At 41.4% G+C, this 23,872-nt stretch overlaps 1 protein-coding gene across 3 annotated transcripts in view; it reads right to left on the bottom strand.

Annotated features, from left to right (window-relative positions):
- The window catches only part of PAWR (pro-apoptotic WT1 regulator), a 141,253-nt gene that overhangs the window by 5,261 nt on the left and 112,120 nt on the right, over positions 1–23,872 (bottom strand). For all 3 annotated transcript variants that reach the window (XM_073327682.1, XM_073327680.1, XM_073327681.2), the window contains exons 4-6: positions 18,287–18,321; positions 2,266–2,413; positions 791–895 (exon numbers count right to left, since the gene is read on the bottom strand). In XM_073327682.1, coding sequence (XP_073183783.1) covers positions 791–895; positions 2,266–2,413; positions 18,287–18,321 — 288 coding nt within the window. The remainder of the gene's footprint in view (positions 1–790; positions 896–2,265; positions 2,414–18,286; positions 18,322–23,872) is intronic.

The raw sequence follows: 23,872 nt of genomic DNA, 5'->3' as shown, positions 1-23,872 counted from the left end.
CTGAGGAGCACCTCAAAACTTAAAGCATTCAAGGAACCAGGAGTATCTGAAGCAAACAACTTTTCTATCCGAGCCTCTAGTAGGAAGACTGCCTACAGCCAGTTCTGTAGCTCCTTCCTAGCTTGTGGGGTGAAAGTCTTGCAGACAGACCACCTAGTTGCGGGATAACGTTCCCATAGGAAGTTCAGACACAGTCTCTGGATATCTGAAACCAGGAAAGTGGCAGGAGTAGAGGGGCACCTCTTAAACTCTGGTCTCTTAGCTTTGGGATCTACCCTCATGAGTATGGAAATATGAAATAGGATGCAAAAATCCCTAAAGGCCCAAAATATTCCTAAAAACTATCTAAGTTACAGATAGTCACTACAACTAAAATTTTATTTAAACTACAATAAATTTGTCTAAGAAAAGTATTGGGAAACCAGGTTTCCAGAGAACTGGGTCAAAGTGTCAGCAGAGGGGATCAGGAGCCTCATTATTGTGACTGGAAGGAACTAAAATGGTTAAGCCCAGCCCTACCCATGTTTATAGCAGCAAGGGGGAACATGCAGGCACTCTAGTGGGCATTGCTTCTAGACGTTTCCTCTGGTCCAGTTGTAACCCTGGCACACTACTGAGAATGGGCAGAGGCCACTTCAAGAAAGAAGTCTATTAAATCTTAGCTGAAAAGTTAAACACAAAATAAATACCGAATCCCCTTGTCCTGGAAAATTTAGGGAGGGTGGGGAAGAAGAGAAGAGATGGAAGAATTTGGAAGCTTTTCTCATCCTTGTGTAATACATGTACTTACTCTGTTTAATAAATCAATTTCTTCCTTCAATTTCCCAATCTGTTCCTCTTTGTCCTGTGTCATCCTCAATAATCTTACATTTTCTTGCCTCTCCTTGGCTAGTTCCTGAAAAAAACCCACAAATTAACAGTTTCAAATGTAATGTTCTTCCAGTGCTCCTAAAAAATTAATTTGAAAAAGGACACTTTTAGCATATTGCAATTAGAAAATTTCAGGTAAGAAGCAAAATTTTCCTTTCTTCAGATAGCTAGGCCCACAAATCCTGCAGTATGTTTTCAAGCCCTTTTCGCTCAAGGAGGCCAAGCAGACCTGTTAGTCACAGGTCTAGGGCAAAATTCTGCCCCTGAAGAACCCACCAAATGATGACCTCCAAAGCTGACCTTTTAACTGATTAATTTCTAATTTAAGCCCTGATCTTCTAGTGAGTTCTGAAACAAGGTCCAAATTGGATATTAAAATCAAAGTATCAACTCCTAAAGTAATCACGCTGGTGGGCTTTTCAGAGGCAGAATTTTGCTCCGAAGTATGACTAAGATCTACTTGGCCTCCTTGACCTATAAGAGCCCGAAGACCCACAGGCCTGGATACAAAGGTATATGAAACATGTGTCATACATAAGGCTTCAGTCACTGAAGAAGCTATTCCAACTCCTCCCTCCTCTCTTGCCATCCTTTTGGTAGTTTGACTGGTTTGGGAGGAAGCCAATTTTGGAAGGGAGAGATTACAAGGCAATTTCAGCTAACTCAAGGATTCCGTAAGTCCTAAAAATATATATAAAGGCTTCCTGGTGTTTTACTCCCATTCTTTTCAGAAGGAAGATCTCCCCCAAACTATATATATATATATATTTTAGCAACTTTCATCTACAAGGATTCAAGAATATTTGGTAGGTTATATTACAAGGATACTTCAGAGGGAGCACAGAACATCAGGAATATTACAGATCAATGGCTCAAGAAAACATCTGTAAGGGATCAGGGTTTAGGTTATGTTTGAGTGCCTGAGAGGAGAACAGTACATGTCTAGTTCTCTGATCAAATCACCTTTAGCCTTGGTTTTATTTCCTGGTTGAGCAAATGGCAATTTAGCATTTGTAATGATATAAATTTCACATTCTTCTCAGACAATCTGATTCTGTATGCATATTGGTATTCACAAGGAATTACTACTACTTTTTATTAAAAATTTAGGACCACTGCCTAATATTTTCGTAACACTGACCACCCCAGTCGTTGTCATCAGTGATCAAACCTGGGACCTCTTGAGCTCATTGCAGGAACGTCTACTGCCTGAGCTAAAAGACACGTCTCTTAGCCAAGACGGTAGCAGGCTCATCAATCTCTACCTGGCCTAGCTACCACTAGAGAGGGATAGAGTGCCACACTGAGTTGGCATGGCACTAGCATCTCCTCATGGAATTTATAAGATATTTTATTTTGAAACTAACACTGGGCATAAGTTAAATTTGTATTTACCCTTTCAAGTTCTTCAATCCTCTTTTCCAAAGCACTGCTTGGTATAGAATTCCCAGAAGAATTTGCATCCCTGCTGTATCTGCTATATCCTGTCCTGTCTGTTCGGGAATATCGATTTGGAACATCATCTTCAGGTGCATTAGTTGCACTGTGAAGTAAAGATTAAACATTAGTAATATGCCTAGTGCAAAAAATAAGTTTTAGCAAATATTTCCCGTGTCCCTTATATTTTTCTCCTAGTGGAAATACATTCATGAAAAATTGACTTATTCATATTGTAAATGACCACTACTCCAAGACAACATGGATAAAACTAAAATTTTCTTACCTGTAATTTTGTCTTCTCTGAGAAACAATATCAGTTGCTCAGTCAGACCTGCAATTTCTGGGTTTTTCTGTCTCTAACTGGATTTTCTCTTCTTGTCTCTAAGGCAGGACAGCAGTACCTGTTTCCCAACACCCCGACTGCAATCTGCGCTCACTGATCTATATAAAACTGCACAGCTGTTGCTTCAAAGTCCCTGAGCTTCTAGGAACTCAGGTTAATTCCTTCAAGGGCTTCATGCCTCAAAGTGCTGTCTGTATCTAGGGCCCAGAACCAGATATTTCCTTATGCCTGTGTGTTGCAAAGAAAGAAGAATCTATTGAGGTCACTAGAGGAAATTTATCTCGATAGAATCTAATTTCTTATTAGTCATTCCTCTCAGAGGAGGTCACAGAGAGAAAGAGAGGGAGAGAGAGAGCATGAGTGATGGACAGAGCCATTCAAATAGGTACCATTCATGCTCTGGCAGAAAGGTTTTTCATCTTCTGTTTTCCTCTGGAAAACTCTCACTTATAAACTAAGATCAAAAGCTTCTTTGCCTGAAAACAATCTCAGTTAAGATTAATGAAGTAGGTGGCAATATCTGGGACAGAAGACTAAAAACAGTGACTAACCTTTCCATAACTGTTGTTCTTTGAGATGTGATGCTCATATTTAAGGCTACAATTTTTTTCCACGGAGGTCACAGAATCCGTGACTTCCAGTAACCTCCGTGACTTCAACCCACAGCAGGTGGGAGCTGCGGACCCCGCAGCTGAGCTCCCCATTTTGTCATGGATATTTTTAGTGAGAGTCACAGACAGGTCACGGGCTTCCATGAATTTTTCTTTATTTCCCGTGACCTGTCTGTGACTTTTACTAAAAATATCCATGACAAAATCTTAGCCTAACTCATAACCATTCCATGTTAGGTGTGCATGCACCACATGCACCAAAGATATTTCCTTCACTGCTGTTCATTGGGCCAGCTCTAGTGCCCACTGGTGCCATGTGCTCATATGTCAGTATAAGAGGCCCAGCTGGCCCCACGCCCTCTCAGTTTCTTCTTGCAGCTAACTCCAACAGAGGTGCAGGAGGGTAGGTCGTGGAATGGACATGAGCAATGCACCTCAAAGAACAGTTACGGAAGGGTCAGTAACCATTTTTTCTTCTTTGAGTGCTTACTTGCGTCCATTCCATATTAGGTGACTCACAAGCGGTACCCGAGGCAGTGGGCTTGAAGTTCATGGACATGTGGATTGCAACGCTGCTCTTCCAAACTTGGCATCATCTCTGGCCCACTGGGTGATGGCATAGTGGAAAGAGGAGATCTGAACTGACAATCAGGTCGCTGCTCTGTAGATGCCTTGGATTGCGACCTTGATGAAGCCTGAGCTCTTGTTGATTGGGCGGTCACGATGGCAGGAGGTGGGATGCCTGCCTGCTCCCAACATGGGTGAATACAGGATGTGATCCAGGATGAAATTTTCTGGGCTGAAACCAATAGGCTTTTAATCTTATCTTCTACTGCCACAATGAGCTGCATTGTTTTACGGAATGGCTTGGTCCTCTCAATATACCGGGCCAGGTCACATCTAACATCCAGTAAGTGGAGATGGTGCTCCTCTGCATTCCTGTGCAGTTTCAGGAAGAAAACTGGCAGGAAAATAGCCTGATTACTATGAAACAGAGACCACCTTTGAAAGGAATGCTGGATCTGGGTGCAGTTAAACCTCATCCTTAAGGAACACCATATACTGGGGCTTAGCCATAAGGCCCTAATCGCTGAGACACTTCTGGCTGAGGTAATCACTACCGGGAAAGTGATCTTCCAGGAGAGACAGGACAGAGGGAACAATGCCAGCAGTTCAAAGGGAGGACCCGTAAGTCTTGACAGGATGAGGTTTAGGTCCCATGGTTGAATCCATTTGTGAATTTGAGGATGAAGTCTCTCTAATCTCTTAAGGAAGAGAATGGACATTTCATGAGAGAAGACAGATTTACTATCCACCAGAGGGTGGGAGACTGAGGTTGCTGCTAGATGCACTTTGCTTGATGAAAAAGCCAGTCCCTGTTGTTTCAGGTGGAGCAGGTATTCCTGGAGGGATGATCGAGTCGGAGAGAGACCTCATTGGGAAGATCACCTGAGAAACACTTCCACTTGGCTAAGGCACTCTAGTAGAGAACTTCCTACTACCTAGCAAGACCTGGTGGACTTGTTCTGAACAGGTCTGTTCTGCTGGGTTCAACCATGGCTTCCACATGGTCAGGTGGAGGTTCGGGTGGAATAAATTGCCATGATCCTGCGAGATGAGGTCCGGGCGGGGCAGAAGCAGCATCACAAGCGGAGAAGTCCAGCAGTATGCCAAATCACTGTTGCAACCAGGCAGGGGCTATAAGGATGACCCATGCTCTGTCTCACTTGACTTTCAGGAGGACCTTGCGTACCAGAGGAACACGAGGAAAATCATAGAACAGGAGCTCTGGCCATGGAATTAGAAAGGCGTCAGAGAACCTGGGCTGGGACCGCACAATGAACAAAACTGCTGGCATTTCCTGTTCTGCCTGGTTGTGTACATGTTGACATGGGGAGACCTCCACCTCTGGAAGATGATCTGGTCACCTCTAGGTGAAGGGACCACTCGTGGTGAGACCAGAAGGACTTGCTGAGGTAATCTGCCAGAGCATTCCAGGCTCCCAGAAGCTAGGAAGCTTCGAGGTGGATGGAGCGTTTCACACACAAGTCCCACAGGCGAACGGCCTCCTGGCACAGGGTAGAAGAGCATGTGCCTCTGTGCCTGTTAATGTAAAACATGGCTGCTGTGTTGTCCGTGAGCACTCGTACAACTTTGCCCATGATCTTGGGTAGGAACACTTAGCAAGCTAAGCCGATCGCTCTGAGCAATCTGATGTTTATGTGCAGAGAGAGTTCTTCCCAGGACCACCTGAGATGCTCGAGGTGAGCCCCCCCAACCTAGATCAGCTACATCTGAAATTAGGGATACTGAAAGCTGGGGGGTGACAAAGAGAATGCCCACAGCCATTGATCGGGGATCCTTCCATCAGTCAAGGGAGGAGAGGACTAGGGTGGAAACTGTAAGCACTGAGCCCAAGTGGTGACGGTTCAGTGAATACATAGGCCCCTTCAGACTTGGCTGGTGTCAGAGGCATAGACTTGTGTGCTGTACCATCTAAGTGCATGAGGACATGTGACCCAAAAGTTTGAGGCAAAAAAATGTGCTGTCATGACCAGCTGGGCTTTGACCTTGGATATCAGATCTGACATTGTCTGGAACCGAGCCTCCAGGAGGAAGGCTCTAGCCCAGGTGGAACTGAACACTGCCTCAATAAACTCTATTCTCTGGACAGGGACAAGAGTAGACTTTTGTTAGTTTATCAACAGGCGCAGGGCAAGGAAAGTGGCTTCGACCAGGTTGATGCTGGTTTTCACTTCAGTCTCTGAGAAGCCCTTGATAAGCCAGTCATTGAGGTATGGGTAGACTTGAACGCTTCACCTTCTGAGGAAGGCCACTACCACTGCCGTTCATTTCATGAAAACCCAAGGGGCTGCTGACAGACCACAGGGAAGGATGGCGAACTGGTAATGGGTCTGGTTTACGCTAAATCTGAGGAACATTCTGTGGCCCCAGAAAATGGAGATGTGGAAACAGGCATCTTTCAAGTCAAGGGCGGAGTACCATTCCCTCCCTGGATCCAGGGGACTAATTAAGGCCAGGGAGACTATATGGAACCTCAGTTTCTTGAGATAACTTTTGAAGTGATGCCGGGCTAGGATGAGTCAGAGACCCCCTTTTGCTTTCAGGATTAGGAAATAATGAGAGTAAACCCTCTTCCCGCTCAAGTTCTGAGGCATCTACTCCACAGCTCTTACCCAAAGGAGGGCTTGCACCTCCTGAATTAGAAGTCGCTCGTGAGAAGGGTTCCTGAAGAGGGATGGGGACAGGGGAGTGGGTGGGAGAAAACTGAGGGGTGTAACCTTCCTCCACTGTACTCATCACCTTGGACCACTGGGTGCCAAGGAACAATGCCATGCTGAAGTAGGAAAGATCGTCTGAAAACAAAAGGGGGGGCAGGATCCGGTGTGTGAACTGATATTATGCCGTTGGATGTCCCTTCAAGAGTTCTGTTTGGGGCATCCTGGGTATCTGTGCAACCTGGGTAGCGAGGTTGAAATAGAGTTGTCTGTGCTTATAATCGCAGCTCCATTTTTTAAACCAGGTTCTGGCAAGGTGCTGGAGCCAAGAAGCGGGTCAACAGTTGAGGCATGAACTGCTTCCTCAAAAGTGCTGAGGACTAGAGGCCCAGGGATCTGAGGGTAGTCCTGGAGTCCTTCAGACCAGAGAGCTTTGAGTCCATCTGCTCCAAGAAGCAGGAGGTACCCGCAAAGGGAAGATCCTGGATGGACTATTGGACTTCAGGTGGCAGTCTGGACCTCAGGATTGAAGCCAGGAGCATCACTTCATGATCACTGCTGAAGCCCACTGTTCTGGCTGCAGTGTCAGCAGCATCCAGGGCCACTTGAAGGGGAGACCATAGCCAGAGCCTCTCTCCCATCAGGCCAGAAAACTCTTGGAGTTTCCCTGGAGTCCTGTGGCAGCATGTCTTTAAACTTCGCCATGGAGTCCCAAATGTTGTAATCCTACATCCTAAGTAAGGTTTATTGGTTGGAAATACGAAGATGTAACTTACCCATCTAAGTAATCTTCCTACTGAACAGGTCTCTTGTCTTTAAATCCTTTTGCCTGGGGGTTGTGCCTAACTGATCTTGCCTGTCCCTCTCATTGGCTGCTGTGACCACAAGGGATCCAGGAGGAGGGTGGGAGAACAAGTTTATATCCCTTGGCAGGCACATAGTATTTTTATGTGCCCTCTTTGAGGTGGGACGAAGAGAAAATGGAGTTTGCCATAGGGAACTGACAGGACCCAAAATGGCCTCGTTGAGGTGCAGGGTCAGCTTTGATGTGGTCAAAATGTCAATGAGGCTATGAAAGGACTCTTTAAGAACCTCTACCTATAGCTCCAGGTTAGAAGCCACCCTTTTTAATAGCTCCTGGTGATCTCTAAAGTCATCCTGTGGCACTGAGCCGCTCAGTCCCAAGAACGCTTTGTCTGAGGAGGAGGAGGAGTAGGAATAAGCCTGTACTGGTGGGGGCCACTCTTTTTCAGTCCCAGCTTTAGTCCCAGGCTTAAGTCCTGGGAGTCAGTACTGGAGTCTGGGTCAGGTGCTGGCTGGTGCAGTGGAGGAGCCCTCCTCTCGGACACAACCAAATAGGAATGGCTGGACGTTGTACCAGGGAAAAACCCCAAGGATTCCAGAATAGCCGCTCAATCTGCATCTGCCACTGTCCTCCAGGCCAGATGTCGGTGGGGGGGGCCCACACTGAGATCTGGTGGAATTTAGGATGGGAAATGGTGGTGGCTTTTTGGCAGTGTTCACGGTTCCACCTGAGAAAGAGTTTTATTGAGGAGACAATGGGGGAGCAGTACCCATCGCTTCCACTGGTTGGTGCTGAGGATCTGGGGATTGGTGCCTGATCAGGGAAGTCCTCACCGAAGACAGGACGGCCAGTTTGCCTCTGATAGGTACCAAAGGGCCCGGTGCCAGGTATGAGCTCAGAGCCACATGCTCCCCTTTGCTCAACACACTTGGAGCTGGTGGTTTTCCCATCGGGGTTGGAGGAACCGGGAGCGTCATTAGGTCCCTGGCTGCTGCAAAGACTTCTGAGGTGGAAGGTGCTGTAGTACGGTCTCTCTCCAAGTTTGAATAAGGGGCAATGTTAAATAACTCTGAAATAGTCCATAGTTACGTCTCCAGGACAGTTGATATTTACAAGATATTTACATGCCACATGCACTAAAGATTCATATGTCCCTTCATGCTTCAACCACCATCCCAGGGGACATACGTCCATGCTGATGACAGGTTCTGCTTGATAACCATCCAAAGCAATGTAGACCGAAACATGTTCATTTTCATCATCATGAGTCAGATGCCACCAGCAGAAGGTTGATTTTCTTTTTTGGTGGTTTGGGTTCTGTAGTTTCCGCATCAAAGTGTTGCTCTTTTAAGACTTCTGAAAGTATGCTCCACACCTCCTCCCTCTCTAATTTTGGAAGGCACTTCAGATTCTTAAACCTTGGGTCTAGTGCTGTAGCTATGTTTAGAAATTTCACATTGGTATCTTCTTTGCATTTTGTCAAATTTGCAGTGAAAGTGTTCTTAAAATGAACAACATATGCTGGGTCATCATCGGAGACTGCTATAACATGAAATACATGGCAGAATGGAGGAGCAGGAGACAAACAACTCTCCCCTAAGAAGCTCAGTCACATTTCTTTCAACAAGTGTCATCAGCATGGAAGCATGTTCTCTGGAACAATGGCTGAAGCATGGAGAGGTATATGAATCTTTAGCGCATCTGGCACATAAATATCTTGCGACGCCAGCTATAACAGGGCCATGCGAATGCCTGTTCTCAATTTCAGGTGACATTGTAATTAAGAAGTGGACAGCATTACCTCCTGTAAATGTAAACAAACTTATTTCTCTTAGCGATTGGCTGAACAAGAAGTAGGACTGAGTGGACTCGTAGGCTCTAAAGTTTTACATTGTTTTGTTTTGAGTGCAGTTATGTAATAAAAACCTATATTTGTAAGTTGCACTTTCACGATAAAGAGATTGCACTACAGTACTTGTATGAGGTGAATTGAAAAATGCTATTTCTTTTGTTTATCATTTTACTGTGCAAATATTTGTAATAAATAATATAAAATGAGCACTGTACACTTTGTAGTCTATGTTGTAACTGAAATAGATATATTTGAAAATTATATAAAGACATCCAAAATATTTAATAAATTTCAGTTGGTATTCTATTGTTTAACAGTGCGATTAATCGGGGTTAATTTTTTTGAGTTAATCATGCGAGTTAACTGCAATCAATCAACAGCCCTATATATATTTATATCTAATATAAAAAACACACTGAAGAAAGCAAATATTTTGTGATTGGGTGGAAGAGTAAATGAGATAGCTATAGATATAGATCACACCCCACACACAATCTTAACTGCCAGAGAAAGGCAGCAAAACCTAGTTGGAATCATCTTCCAACAAGAGATTTCCAAATCAGAAATCATGTGACTGAAATGAGCATGTGATGCAGGGTACCTAGGATGCGTAAACAAAGTACCACCACTGTACCATATAATATTTCATTTAAAAACATTTAGAGTCTGTTTAAAATGTTCATTTAACAACCATGCATTTCATAATTTTAGAAAGCCCTTGACAATGTGCAAATCTAGATGAATAAAGTGCAAATCAAAAGCAGGCATAACATGGCATGAGATGATCTTTTCATGGACATAAATATTGTTATGCTCCAGTATGTGTGAAGTTTCCAAGGCACACTGACACAATTGTAAGGAATTTCCTAGTTTAATGTTATCACCATATTTAGCACTGTTTATTCTTCATTAGAAGGCTTAAAAAAAATTTCTAGGACCGGATACGCATGTTGCAACACAACAGAACAGAAATATTTTTGTATTAACCCCATAAATCCTAGAATATTTGATTTTAAAAAAAGACATACTTTCTACTATTCTATGCTCTTGAGTGCCAGGAGGGACTCAGAACACTATAAAACTAACATGCTCAATCTCTAGCCTCATCACCCAACAGTAAACCTTTTGCCAAGACTGGAACGGTATTGACTTGTTTCAGTCATTGTTGGCAATGCTCTTATGTGAAACTTGGAAGAAAAACTAGAGAGAGGATTGTTTTCAGTGGTAGTGAAAAGAATACTTCAAGGGAAAGAAGGTATTTTTAATTGGTAATGTTCTCTTCACATCCTTGCTTTAAAGGAAACCACAAGGATTAATGTCTTCTTGTATTTGACGAGGGTAGTGGAAGTGGAAGGGAGACTTAGATCCACCTCTCAACAGTCCCTGCTAACCATAGCTGATGTCTATTTATTTAGCCTCAGTAACAGAGAAGCCAGATAGGAACATTTTCATGAACAGGCAAGTAGAGCCAAGAGCGTGGCCTGGCATGCTATAAAGAGAATTCTGAAGTGGCATTGGAAGAAGAATCATGGAAGAGCTCATCTATCAAAGACGAATCAGACATTTTCCACTTAGCTGAAACAGAAAAATGATAGAGAATTTATTATGCCATCAATTGTCTGATGGCCAGTTACTCTGATAGCTGTGCCCCACCAATAGCCACACATAGTGCCCAGGAAAGTAGAGCAGCACTGAGGATCTCTTGAGATCTGGTGGACAGGAAGAGGAATTTCACAGACCTATTCTGACAGGTATTAGAAAATTTGTGGGGAGGGCAGAAGAGTCCCTTTATCAGATAGAAATTAAATAATTTCCTGTCAATCCTTTCAGCTTAATCCAAGGCTGTATACCAAGGGTGCAAGGCAACGTCTACCAGAGGCTCGAAATTCCTGCCCTTGCTATTTAAAAAGGGGTTCGTCACTGATAACACTGTTACCATGCAGGATATAATCATGGATAAAACACCTGATTTGCTCTTGGTCTGATGAACTATATGAGATCGCAGAATAATCTCAGCACATAATCTGCTGTTCATGGAATACAGATAGTGGCACCTAACCCTCCTTTCCAAACATGTCTTTCCTCAGAGGCCAACAAATCATGCAGACAATTTACAAAAGGACGTCTGTGATGGAACACTCTGAAAGTGTAAGAAACAGCATCAGAATGTTTGGTACTTATGTTGTTCTCATGGATGAGGTTGGCTGCTGTATCTCCAAAATGCAGATCAGCAGAATTTTGGGGAGTCTGAGGAGGGCTGCTTCAGCACAACAACAAAATCTCTCTCATTGCAAAGAACTGTCAATTTATTTCTCAGATCAATTTAATCAGATTTAACACTTCTGTGGGAACAGAGTGGAAGCAGAAGGGAAGAGATATATATCATCTATTAACTGGTTTTCACTCAATTTGGATTACTGAAGTTCTGGGTGTGTTTAGGACATTCATTATAGCCAGCTACCAGTGAAATGAAGCTGTCTCTTTCACGGCAGATTAAAAGACGCACACTGGCCCCTTTCTATCTTTTGAGAGTTAAGGTTCTTTTTCAGGAGGGCAAGCCACTGAATATGCCTACACAGAGGATAGTTGTTTAAACATTGTTTACTCAAGAAAATCTTTGGACTTTATTAACCTTTCACATGATCATCCTGTCCTGAACTTCCTTTTTTGAGAAGATAATCAACAGGATGATGTGCCCATTCCAGCTAAACCAGTACTCCATTATTGTTTAATTTTATCAGTTTTAGTTCAGATGTGGGCATAGAACTGGGAGCGTATGGCTGATTTACCTCTAGCAATAAACAAACGAACTGGCCGTGCCGAGTACTAATCAGCAGCTTTTGATACTGAATATAAGGTATTGTTTACTTGCCTACAAGATTTTGTGGTATCATACAAAATAGCACCTTAGAAGACTCCGGCTTCTCACAGAAAAAGAGGTTACCACAGCAGTTTGAGGCCCTGGTCTCCCACCCAAGTGAAAACATAACTACGTCCAGGGAACAATGCTGTGTTTGTTTTGTTTAGCACTGGATTAACTTTTGTGCATGTTTCAAAACCTGCAGTTGAAACCTCTTGCTGCCTTGGCTATAGGTAGTAATTGATATTATAATTTTTCAGGAAGAACATTTGACAGCTTAATTATAGCTGTAGCTAGGCTTCTGTTCTTATATTTGAAGACATATTTGAGCATTAAGTTGAGTAGGTCATCATTTGGGTGTCAGACAATGATGCTTTAGGATTGTTTAGCAAATGAGAATGGATGTTGTTGAACACACTCGTCACTGTTGCTTTGATAAGGGAAAGAATCTGGCTCAAGTGATAAGATGTTTAATAAAAACCTTGTTACTGTTACAACATTAAATAGTTAAGCAGAGTACACAGTTTTCTGTAAAGTTATTGCTAGGTCCCCGAATTGTAACTGCTATAATCAAAACCTTTTTAACCAACAGTGTGTGGAAGAGGAACATTAAAACGTTTGAAATTTTAAAAATGAAGCACAGCTTTTATTTTGAAAAAAGAAATTACCCTTACTCCTTTTTTCCTTCGTTATACAAATTTTTTTAATAGGGAAATTTCCCTCCTTGACAGTATGACTGTCCTTTGGGTAAAAAGGGAAAGTCAGTTTACGTGGTTTTCATTTTCATGCATTTTCTGTTTTATTTTGCTCACATCCAATAGGCTCAGAAATTGTAGGCACAGCACTGTCTTGTTAGCTACTCTGAAACCTGGCAAATTTATCAACCTCAGGATTTTTAAGGCATTACTTTAAGCTTATCTCTAAGGTCACAAGATTGCAGCAGTATTGCAAGCGGGTGGATATGTCTTGGCTGGCTATGCTGAACTCTTTACTAGATGGATGAGAAAAAAAGACAGGAGAAGACACAGAGAAGGAAAGTAACACTAAGGAGAGGGTAAAAGCAGGAGTTTAAGCTCACATCCTAGGTGTTCTTCATGATTTAGCCAAAGCCAATGAAGGTGGCAATGTCTGGTGGTCTCTCTCTCTGACTTGGCCTGGTCAAGGCAAAAGGCCCAGTGGTGTTATGCAAAACCACAAAGTGAATTCCAGCAGACAGATGTGAGGGCTGCTCCTTCCAATCCAGCTCCCCCATGCACCTCATTGTCCTACTGGTTCTTTCAATAGCTCCCAAATAAGCAGCATCCAAAAATGGTGCCAACCTCATCTCATTGAAGTTACCCAGTCAAAAATACATTTTTGTTATTGAAACTGTAAACACTTCCTTGTATTTCTAGAATGTTTCAGTTTTATGTTATGCCAACACACGATGTTACAGGAGCCTTGAAGCCTCCTAATCAATTTTCTTAGCCAGAAACACATCTACTTTCTTTTTAGTTTCTCTTTCTTGAATTTTTGCTTTCTTTTTATACATTATATAAACAGGTTGGACGGACTTTTGTTACGTTGGACAACATAGTATGCAGAACTCTGCACAACATCAATAGGGGCTACAAGAGGATTAAGAGTAAAAAGATCAGAGTGTATGTGCCCACCCAACTTTCTTCTCTCAGACCCTGCAGAGGACCCCGATATCCCCATCCCATCTTAAAGACACTCATGGTCTAGCACCATGGTAGCTGCCTCCTCCCAAACATAAGACACCTTAGTTGAGACTACAAGTCTATTGTGAGGCCCAAACATAACCGTTAAGGGTAGCATTTAAAACCCCACAAAAATAAAGGGAATCCTGGTGTTACAAAATATTTTTGTGGTTACATATTTTGGTTTAGTGAGACCCAGGAGCTGAAACTGGTATGGGTGAAAGCTTTTACTCACTGAAGACAGACATTTAGCAAGAAGTTCTAAAAGGCTTTAACATTTCATTCACAGTATTTCCAGTTAAGCTCTACATATCTCTTACAAGTTATTTAACATGAGGGTTTTAAAAATACATTTCAGAGCACAACATACAATCTCTTGGAATTAGAGGGGACAATTTCTACCTTCTGGGCTTCATCTCAGTGTTCAGTACTGAGAATGAACAAAACCAAGAAGTGGGGCTTCTATTGTATTTGTAAGCCATATTGTATCAATTTCCAGTACTGAATAAAAACTATCAGGGGAGCATACCCCGCAAGAGTCACCAAGAGTGTGATAAATTAAAGTGCGGGGGGGGGGGTAAGCTAGCTATAAAACCTCTCTTGGTGGTAGTTTTTAACCCTTTAAAGGCAAAGCAAGTAAAGTCTCTGCATGGGTAAAAGGAAGGAAGTGGGCACCTGACCAAAAGAGCCAATGGGAAGGCTAGAGCTTTTTAAAATTGGGGAAAAAAACCTTCCCTTTTGTCAGTCTGTGTTGTTCTCCTGGAGAGCAGAGACAGGGCTGAAACTATGCCATAAAAAGCTTTGGGCCAGTTTTGAAAAACCATCAGATCATACCTACAAAGTACTCATTTGAAACCCCAGATATGTAAGTAGATCAGGAAATGTCTAGGAAGATGCGATTAGGTTTCTCTTTTATTTCTTTATGGCTTGTGGACTCCTATGTGCTAATCACACGTGCTTTTGTTTGGCTTGTAAGCTTTAAGCTGGACCTCAAGAGAGCTATCTTGATGCTTAATCCTTGTAATTTTTTTTTTAAATCTAGCAAAAAGCCTAAATTCCAAACTATTTTCTTTCTTTTTGTTTTTAATAAAATTTACCATTTTTAAAAAACAGGATTGGATTTTTGTGTCCTAAGAGGTTTGTGCACATGTTGTTTAATTAGCTGGTGGCAACAGCTGATTTTCTTTATTTTCTTTCTCAGCTCTTCCCAGAAGTGGGAGGGGGGGAGTGAAGGAGCTTGTGGGTACCCCACAGGAAGGAATGCCCAAGTGAGCCTTCCTAGGTTCTCAAAGGGATTTTTTTGCACTTGGATAGTGGCAGCATCAACCCATCCAAGATGAGAGAAAAGTTGTACCCTTAGGAGTTTAATACATGCCTGGAGTGGCTGGTATTAGTTTTTAGAATCCTTGCGGGCCCCCACCTTCTGCACTCCAAGTGTCAGAGTGGGAAATCAGCCTTGACAAAGAGGTTCTCATCTAACTCTTATTGTAAATTGATTCAGCCAAATCTGTCTGATCCATAGACCATTGTAAAACCTTGGGGTTATTTTTAAACCCTGATTTGCAAGTTTGTTGTTTTCTTAAATTAAGACTAAGACATTTTAAAAACACTTGATCATAGAAGCTAAATAGCTCCAGAGCTAGTAAATGGAATTCAAAATGAGATGTTAAAGTGAACCATATCTGTACTTTTTCCAACTCTTCTGTGTTTAATTCCTTGCCTTGATGTTATATTTTCAACTGAATTTCTGTTAACAAAAAAGTTGATTCCTGTGGATATGCACTCTATGATCAAACATTCAAATAAAGACAGCCTGATTGTATCATTTCACCATGAAACCAACAATTATATATTCAAATGAATTAGTTTCTTAGGCCAGGTGATATAATCATAACCCACTCAGAAAAATCAAAGTTACTTCAAAGGGATGCATGCTTGACTCCCAAAAAATGAGTGCCCACATAACTCGGGGACTGGAAAAATCCATAGGTTTGACAGCTTGGAATGAGTAAAATGAGGCACAAAGCTCTGGGTTAGGATATAATTGAAGACATTCAGAAGATGCTGGGGTTAGCTAGGACTATAACCTGCTTGTCAAATACTGCTTGGTGGAAAACACAGCAGAGGAAGTGTGCTCTAACTAGGTGGTGCTTTTCTTTGATTCTGTATAGCTAATTTTCGTCACTTGGGATTCTAAATGCGCTCCTTATTGTCGAAAACTGGATGAGGATTCCTCTCTGGTTCTGAAAAAATATCCTGGGCTTCAATTCGTTGAGTTAAGTCTTACTTCAGGGAATGAACTTCTTTGCCCTCTACAGAGCCCTCATGGGGAAGGATTTTCAAAACAACAACATGACTGGTAGCTGTATTTGATTTTGTCTCGGACAATACTCAGATGTTGCAGCCTGCGTACTGAAAAGGGGTGATTATTTTCTTTTGCACGTAACAAATTCATGCCTGCAGACAAATCCTAGAATGCTTCTCCTTTGAAGATATGATGAGCAGAAGTCACCCAGGAAAGGGTCAACGTGGATCCCTCACACAACCATGTCCAAGATCACCTAGGTAAAGGCCCTTAACAAGGTTCAAAAATCAAAAAGGAGAGACTGGCACTGTACTGAAAATGCTTCCAGTGATAGCAGAATGGCAGATACTTGCAATGTTGAAGGGTTTTTGATTACAGGAAATCCAGAGGCAGGGTCCCGCAACTGTAAACTTTAAGATCAGCATACTGAACTTTCATTGTCCCGTCATTTAGTGAGGCAGACTCGGTTTGTCTGGTCAAGACATGTCAGTTGTCAAGAAGCACGATGCTTCCTGTCCACAAGGTTTCAGGACAAAGACTTCTCTATCAATAGAATGTGTGTTTAACTAGGAGAGGGGAATCTGCATCCACATCAGGGAATCTGCATGTACATCACTCTGACAGGAAATAAAACCTGTAGTACTGGTTGGCCTTCTAACCTACTGAGGCGCTCCAGTTCCACTGGAGCTGAAAGTAGGGAGTCTCTCCTGTGCTCTCAGTGAGTGTTCTCTGCTGGGCCCATGTAGCGTGGAAGAGGACACTGACAGTTTGAATGCAAAGTGGACAAGAGACAAGGGTGGGAGGCTATGGATGACAACTCTGTTCATTATTCTTTGAGAAAATGATTGGCCAGGAAGAGGAAATGCTGTAACAATGGGAAGTATTCACAGACAACATAGTACTAAGGGCTTGAACGCCACTCACTTATGTTGGTATAACTTATGTGGCTTAGGGATGTGAACAAGCCAGTCCCTTGAATGACGTAAGTTACACTGACCTAAGCGCTGGTGTTGACAGCGGTATTTCAGCAGGAAAGCTTCTCGCGGAAGTAGTTTTATTATGCCGACAGGAGAGCTCTCTTCTATCGGCATAAAGCATCTTCACCAGACGCACTACAGAGGCCCAGCGTCATCAGTGCAGCTGTGCCGCTGTAGTGCTTCTAGTGAAGACTAGCCCTAAGACTACCGAGGATGCAGAATATCAGCCACAGACATAAAAGGAAGGACGAACAATTCTGTGGGGTAGTATGCCACTCCACACTAGTTGAGATACTAAGGGTTGGTTACAACTATTCTAATACAATAGCCTATGAAGACAGAAAATAAATTTGGTAGAGAGAACAAAAAGAGTATCTTTACCTAATCAGGAAAACACAAAGGCATGTCAAAGTAGCTTTTGAATAAAGGACAGTAAAAAGGGAACATTCTTTGGTTGAGTTTAAAACAAAGATCTATTGAAATAGGTTTTGTTTTAGCTGACATGTCCACAGATTCTCACTAATACTTCCTAATAAACTGACTGAAACCAAGTAGTAAAGGATGGCTGTATCTAGATTACTTTTAGGTTGCCAAAAATTACAAGTTATTGGGTTTCTATACTCTTCCCCCACCGTACCAAACAAACTACTGAAGCGCTATTCTTCTCTGAAGTACCAAGATTAGGACCACAAGACTGCTTGGCTCAAAGGCTACGAACAAGACATTAATGAATAGAGAACAGAGTTTGGGGCATGTCTATCCCTAGTGGCAGGTATGTTGGTGAATAGGACAATACCAAATTAGCCCAAGGACAAACTGTCCCACAAACCGTTTGAGTGACTCAAACAAATACTGGCAATTTAAACTGACATTAGAATAGACAGCAAGAAAACTAACTTCGAACATTAAACCTCAGAGTGGTGGTTCACATGCAAAATTGAGAAAAACAGGTGGCTCCTACATTACTTCAGCCAAAAGCCAGCTTACCTGGTTTGGTGGAGAATGCTGTGGAGAGCACCAACTCCAGTAAAATCAGATAAAATGCTGGCTTAGTTGTTTAAAAAATGGCAAAATAATAAAAGAACTATTAAGAGATTGTTACATCTCTTACTCAGGTCCTGTGATTAAATACTAGCCCAAAAATCAGGTCATGATATTTACAGCAGAGGGAAGGCCCTACTGTTGACAAATATTCCAAATGTTTAATGAACTTCATTTTGCTTTAGACAGGTTCACAATATGCAAAGAATATTATAAAACACGTTTAAAAACTAAGTCCCTTACCTTTTAAATCTGCTTGGAACTGTCCTAGAGGATTCCTAGAAGAAATTGAAAACACAGAAGGAAAATATAATTTCATGCTTTTCATGAAGTACACTAATGCTTTTATGAACACTCAACCATCTCGTATACAAGCAATTTACAAATACAATATACTTGCAATTTCAGATCAAGATATTCATCTAGCTTTTACATTATCCTCTCTATGACCTACTAGTCCAAAAGTAATAGCAGGTAGTAACTATGGGCTGGGGTTTGGAGAAGAAGAAAGGGCCCCACAGCAAAGGTAGAGCCAAAATTCTGATGAGAAATCCAGATCCCTGCCTCATCCATGTGCTGCAAAATCCAGATCCCTGCACCAGTCAGCTGTTAAGGGGCAGGGTCTGAGATTGCTACAAAGACACTCTTTCTAGACCCCCAACTGGAAGTTTTTCATTTCAGCCTTTGGTTAGTAGGTGTCATAAATCTGAAGATCCTTTTACCTTCCAGAATGTTCTGGCTACTGAAAGTATAGATGTCTCTCCATTATTCTACCCTTCCTTATCAAAACTCCAATGTCTGTTTCTACTGCTGCTCCTAGGTTTATCAAAGGACAGCTGAGTGAAACTGCTATGATTCTTTAGGGCCACTACTGAAGGACAAAAGTAAAACTGACCAGTGTTTTAATTTCATTTTGTAACTGCTGATCAGCAACACTGGAGTATTCTGTCTGCAGACTCAGTGAGACAGTACTGTGTTCATTTGCAGTCAGATCATACTTGCAAGATTATCTTCACATAATAAGAGCTAGAAATATTTCTAGACAATAGTTCAAATGTTGCAAAATGTATGTTTGAGCTTCAAACTTGACAGAATCAGCTTTGTACTCATCACTGGTTCGTGGATTTATTTTACTTTTAGAAAACCTCTACCTTTCTTAATGCAAGCAATTAACATGTTTGCTTTTTTCACCGCTGCTATGTAATGGATGCAGGTTTTCACTAAGTGGTCTACAATGCTGCCTAGGCCTGTTTTTCTTTAGTGTTACAGTTAAATATAGAACTTGTCAATATAAGAGCTTTCTACATTTCAAGCAGTCCCAGGATTCAGAGTTTGTGTTTACTTATCTAATTTTTTCAATTAACTGAGTTTCATTTTTCTTTAGTGTTCATAGTATTCAGCTTAGATCCTTTTTTTTTTATGACCTTGAAACTATACCTCTTGCAACAACACACTTCAAACTGGGTATTTTTAACTGATATTTTGGTCTATCAACCATAGCTGGGATACCTCCAGCAGAGATCAGAGTAACAGCCGTGTTAGTCTGTATTCGCAAAAAGAAAAGGAGTACTTGTGGCACCTTAGAGACTAACCAATTTATCTGAGCATAGCTTTCGTGAGCTACAGCTCACTTCATCGGATGCATACTGTGGAAAGCGTAGAAGATCTTTTTATACACACAAAGCATGAAAAAATACCTCCCCCCATCGCACTCTCCTGCTGGTAACAGCTTATCTAAAGCGATCTAGATAAGCTATTACCAGCAGGAGAGTGGGGTGGGGGGAGGTATTTTTTCATGCTTTGTGTGTATAAAAAGATCTTCTACGCTTTCCACAGTATGCATCCGATGAAGTGAGCTATAGCTCACGAAAGCTTATGCTCAAATAAATTGGTTAGTCTCTAAGGTGCCACAAGTACTCCTTTCCTCCAGCAGAGAGATACATTCTCTGGGTGGTGAATGGGTGTAACTTGGGGAAACCTAGAAGGTTGCAGTGAATATTACAGAATAAGGGGCTGTGAACCAATGGTATGGAGGAGAAGGATGGCCAGCAAAAAAAACCAGACTGACCACATTATGATTAAAAAGGCACAGATGGCACTTCTATGGACTAACATCCAACAGTGACCGAGTAATGATGAACTTCTAGCAGGAAAAATTAAGATTAAGTGAAAGAAAGAGATGGTGCAACTGGAGCCAAATTTGATCTTGATAAGTTAAAGGATAGCTCTGTAAGGGAGGAATACATGGTAACGCTTGCAGGGCATTTCAGGCCATTAATTTGCAATGATGAAGAAATCTCACTACGGATGGGAGGGGAAATATTCAAGGAAGCAATAAACACAGCAGAGGAAGTTACTGGAATGCATAAGCAAACAAAAACTGGACAAGGAAACAAGAATATTACAGGAAAGGTGTAAACAAGCTAAGAATGCTTGGAAAGTGAAAGTAGTAAAAGCATTATGCAAAGTGGAGAAGTCAAAGGTTGGAAAAGCAAAAGGTTTGGGAAGAAGATGCTCAAGAACTAGAGAAGGCATCAAGAAAACAAGGTGTAAACAATATACAAAAAGGTGAAATTGTGTGAAAACCCAATCAGGCCAATGATGCAAGTGGTGAAGAAGGCTGCCAGTGAATGGGCAACAAATGCCAAAGAGTTGCTGGAAACCCAGAAGGAACATTTTGACAAAGTGCTGAACCCTGCATTTCACCTAGAAGCAAGCATTCTAGACATGCAAGATAAACAGGGCAGATTGCAAGGCAGAATGAATATCAGCTCTGAACCACCATCAGATAAAGTAAGAGCAGTAAAGCAGTTAAATGGGAAAGCTGCAGGAATAAACAACATTAACAGCTAAACATCAACATCAACTGCTAAAAGCCAGTGCAACCAGTGCTATCAAAGCATAAGGAAAAAAACAGGACGTATCTGAGCAAGAGGAGCTATTAGACAACTGGCTAACAGCCATAGCTGTACTATCTTGAAGAAAGGAGATTCTGATAATTCAAATAATTATAGATATATAATGCAGAAAAAAACAGATCACATGGTGGCAAAGAAAATAACGTAAGCACAACCAAGATCAGTTTGTCCTAGAGGCTGACCACTGGCTAAATGGCGGGATATTGTACACAGGGACACGAGCAGGCTGGGCTCAATAGAGAAACAAGTCATGGACAGGAATGAATGGTGATGCTGTAGTGCTCCATGTCTTCAAAGATGCTCTGGGATTAAAACAAAACTGATAGCTTACTGAATAACTATTCAGTGTTGCATTCTTTTTCTGTAATAAAGAAACTGAGCTACCCTGAATCATTTCCCCAATTGTATTGGTTTGGGTTTTTTTTTTTTTTTTGGTGTGCACTGGAACAGCAGAAATGAATATAGCATTTTATACCCTGCTGAGGGATCTTTGCCAAAAAATGATCATGCAATTATTTTTTTTTATTATGCCAACTGGTAGGAGTATCCTATGATTACCCATTTAAAGATGCTGAAAAACAAATGTGTGTATTCAGAGAGTTTTACAGCAACCTGTTCCTCTTCAGGCTCTGTGTGGTTTTCCCTCCTCTCCTTCCTACCCCCCCCCCCCAGTGTGAGTAGGTAAAGTTCTAATGGAAGTAGAATTCACCATTTCTCTTTATTATTAAAAAAAATCATCACTTTTCTATTCTGACATTGTAGAGAGGAAAATGGAAGAAAAGCAGAGTCAAGAAGACATGTTTTTTCCCCTTGTTACAGTACTTTAATAAAATACATTATGTACATTAAGAAACAAATATTATATGCAAGGATATAATCACATCAATACCCAGTGGCCATGCAAGATCAGAGGTTTAGAGAGGATATACATGGAAAGGCAGGACACGTTCAATCTAGTGAAAAGATGGCTGGGGTTAGACAGAGCAAGTCTACAAATATTTAATGGGATGTCCTAAAAAGAAGAGAAATCAATTATTCTTTTGGTCAAAGACAAAGCTGGTTGCAACAATAAAGACAAATAGTTTAAAACTGAGGAAACATTTAGAAAAGTTAAGCAAGGGAAAAGGTGCCTAATGAGGCTGAACAATCATCATCACTGATTATAGTAAAGAATGCAACAAGACACCTACGGATTAAGGATGATCTAAAGGTCTAAGTTTATCAATGAAGCAAAAGGTAATAGATATTGTAGTTTCCGCTCTTGTAAGAAGTCTCTAGAAGCCCTTCACATCGTGGGTGTTAAGGGAGTAATGTCTTGAGTGTAGATAAGAGTACAAAAGTAAATTAGCCAGAGATGATAAAGAAAATTATGATCTCATTATGGAAAGATGCAAGCTAACTATTTTAATCTGACATGTTAGCTATTTTACAATTCATGATGGCTAAAAGTGGGACTTTTATACCATTCAAAAACTAGTATTTGACAGCTTTCAAAGAGGAAACAGTCACTTCTAGCTCTGGATGGCCATGGAAATAGAACTTTAAAATTGTGACATTAAGTGTACCAAGATTTATTCACTTACATTTCCCCTCCCCCCAGCCCTGTAGCAGTGAACTTTAAGTGGCAAAGAGTATGGCTTTATAAAAGTGGAAGGATGCAAGAAACAGTACCAATTTATTACATTACAATACGGTGTTGTATAAAGTTTCACGACGCATAAGTTAATGCAGCAATCCTATGCTCTTACCCCCCCAAAAAACAGAAACACACACTTGTGTCCCAAACAGCATCATGTACTTCTTTAAACTATTTGCATTATTTGTAAAGCAACAAAATTCAATAAAACAAAAACAGAGGAAGTAATTTGCCACAAAAAAGTTTGTGATCTACAAGAGAAACAGAAAACAGGATTCACTGGAAATCCTACAGGAAGGGGCTAACTTGTACAGTTTATTATTACAGCTCACTGCTTGTGAGCCTAAATATATGATCAAGACCAATCCGCCCTGAACTTTCCTCAAGATCTTATTTCTTCATGCCCTAGTTACATTATTACACTGAGTTATTATATATAATTATTATTATCATCATCATCCTTGCTCTATGTTTACGGATCATTAATAATAACACCATATAACAGGGGAAACAACAAGAGTTAAGAGATTTAAAATAGGCTGAAGTGAGGGTGAAGACTGGAAGAACCCAATTCTTCTATACATTTCAGCAAGCTTTGTTCCACTTAGGTAGCTCCAAGCTGCCATAACCCAGCAATAGTGATCACTGGAAGATTCCACAAGTACAGCGGAATCGTCAGGTGCCACAGAATAGAGATCATTCTAAGCCCTTTTCCTCCATACTCCAGAATAACATTTGACCACCAAATGATATTTCATTGAATAAAGCTTTATTTTATTAAAGAAAAATGATCTTTTTAATCACTTCCTCACAGTAACAAAAGGTACAGATTCACTATCACATACAAGGGGGAACTCCCTCTGGAACCAAGGTCTGAACTGTCAGCACTCCGAGTTCAAGAATTACTGTCCTTCCTTGTTCTCTTCTATTAGCCTAGTGACAGAAGAGTCAAAATGAACATGGATCTAATACTCAGCAATTCCACAGAATGCCACTCTGCCCTCTTATTTTTAATCTAGAGGATGGCCTATATAAATATTTTTATATGGGGGACCAGAAGGCTCAGGAAATGGAATATGGGACATAGCACTTTTCAGCCTTCAACCACTAGTCAAAATATGGCCAAATCAATAGTGTGTGAAGAGACGGCTGTTTGTTACCTTATGTGAAAGGAATTTGGTGATCTCAGTCTAACTCCCCAGAACATCAGTCCATGTTATTAAAAAAACCCAGCACCATGACTGACACTAACTAGTATCCTATAACAGTCTCAAA

This window comes from Lepidochelys kempii, chromosome 1, assembly GCF_965140285.1.
Source record: "Lepidochelys kempii isolate rLepKem1 chromosome 1, rLepKem1.hap1, whole genome shotgun sequence".
Lineage (NCBI taxonomy): Eukaryota > Metazoa > Chordata > Testudines > Cheloniidae > Lepidochelys > Lepidochelys kempii.
This window is presented reverse-complemented; position numbering and strand designations above follow the sequence as displayed.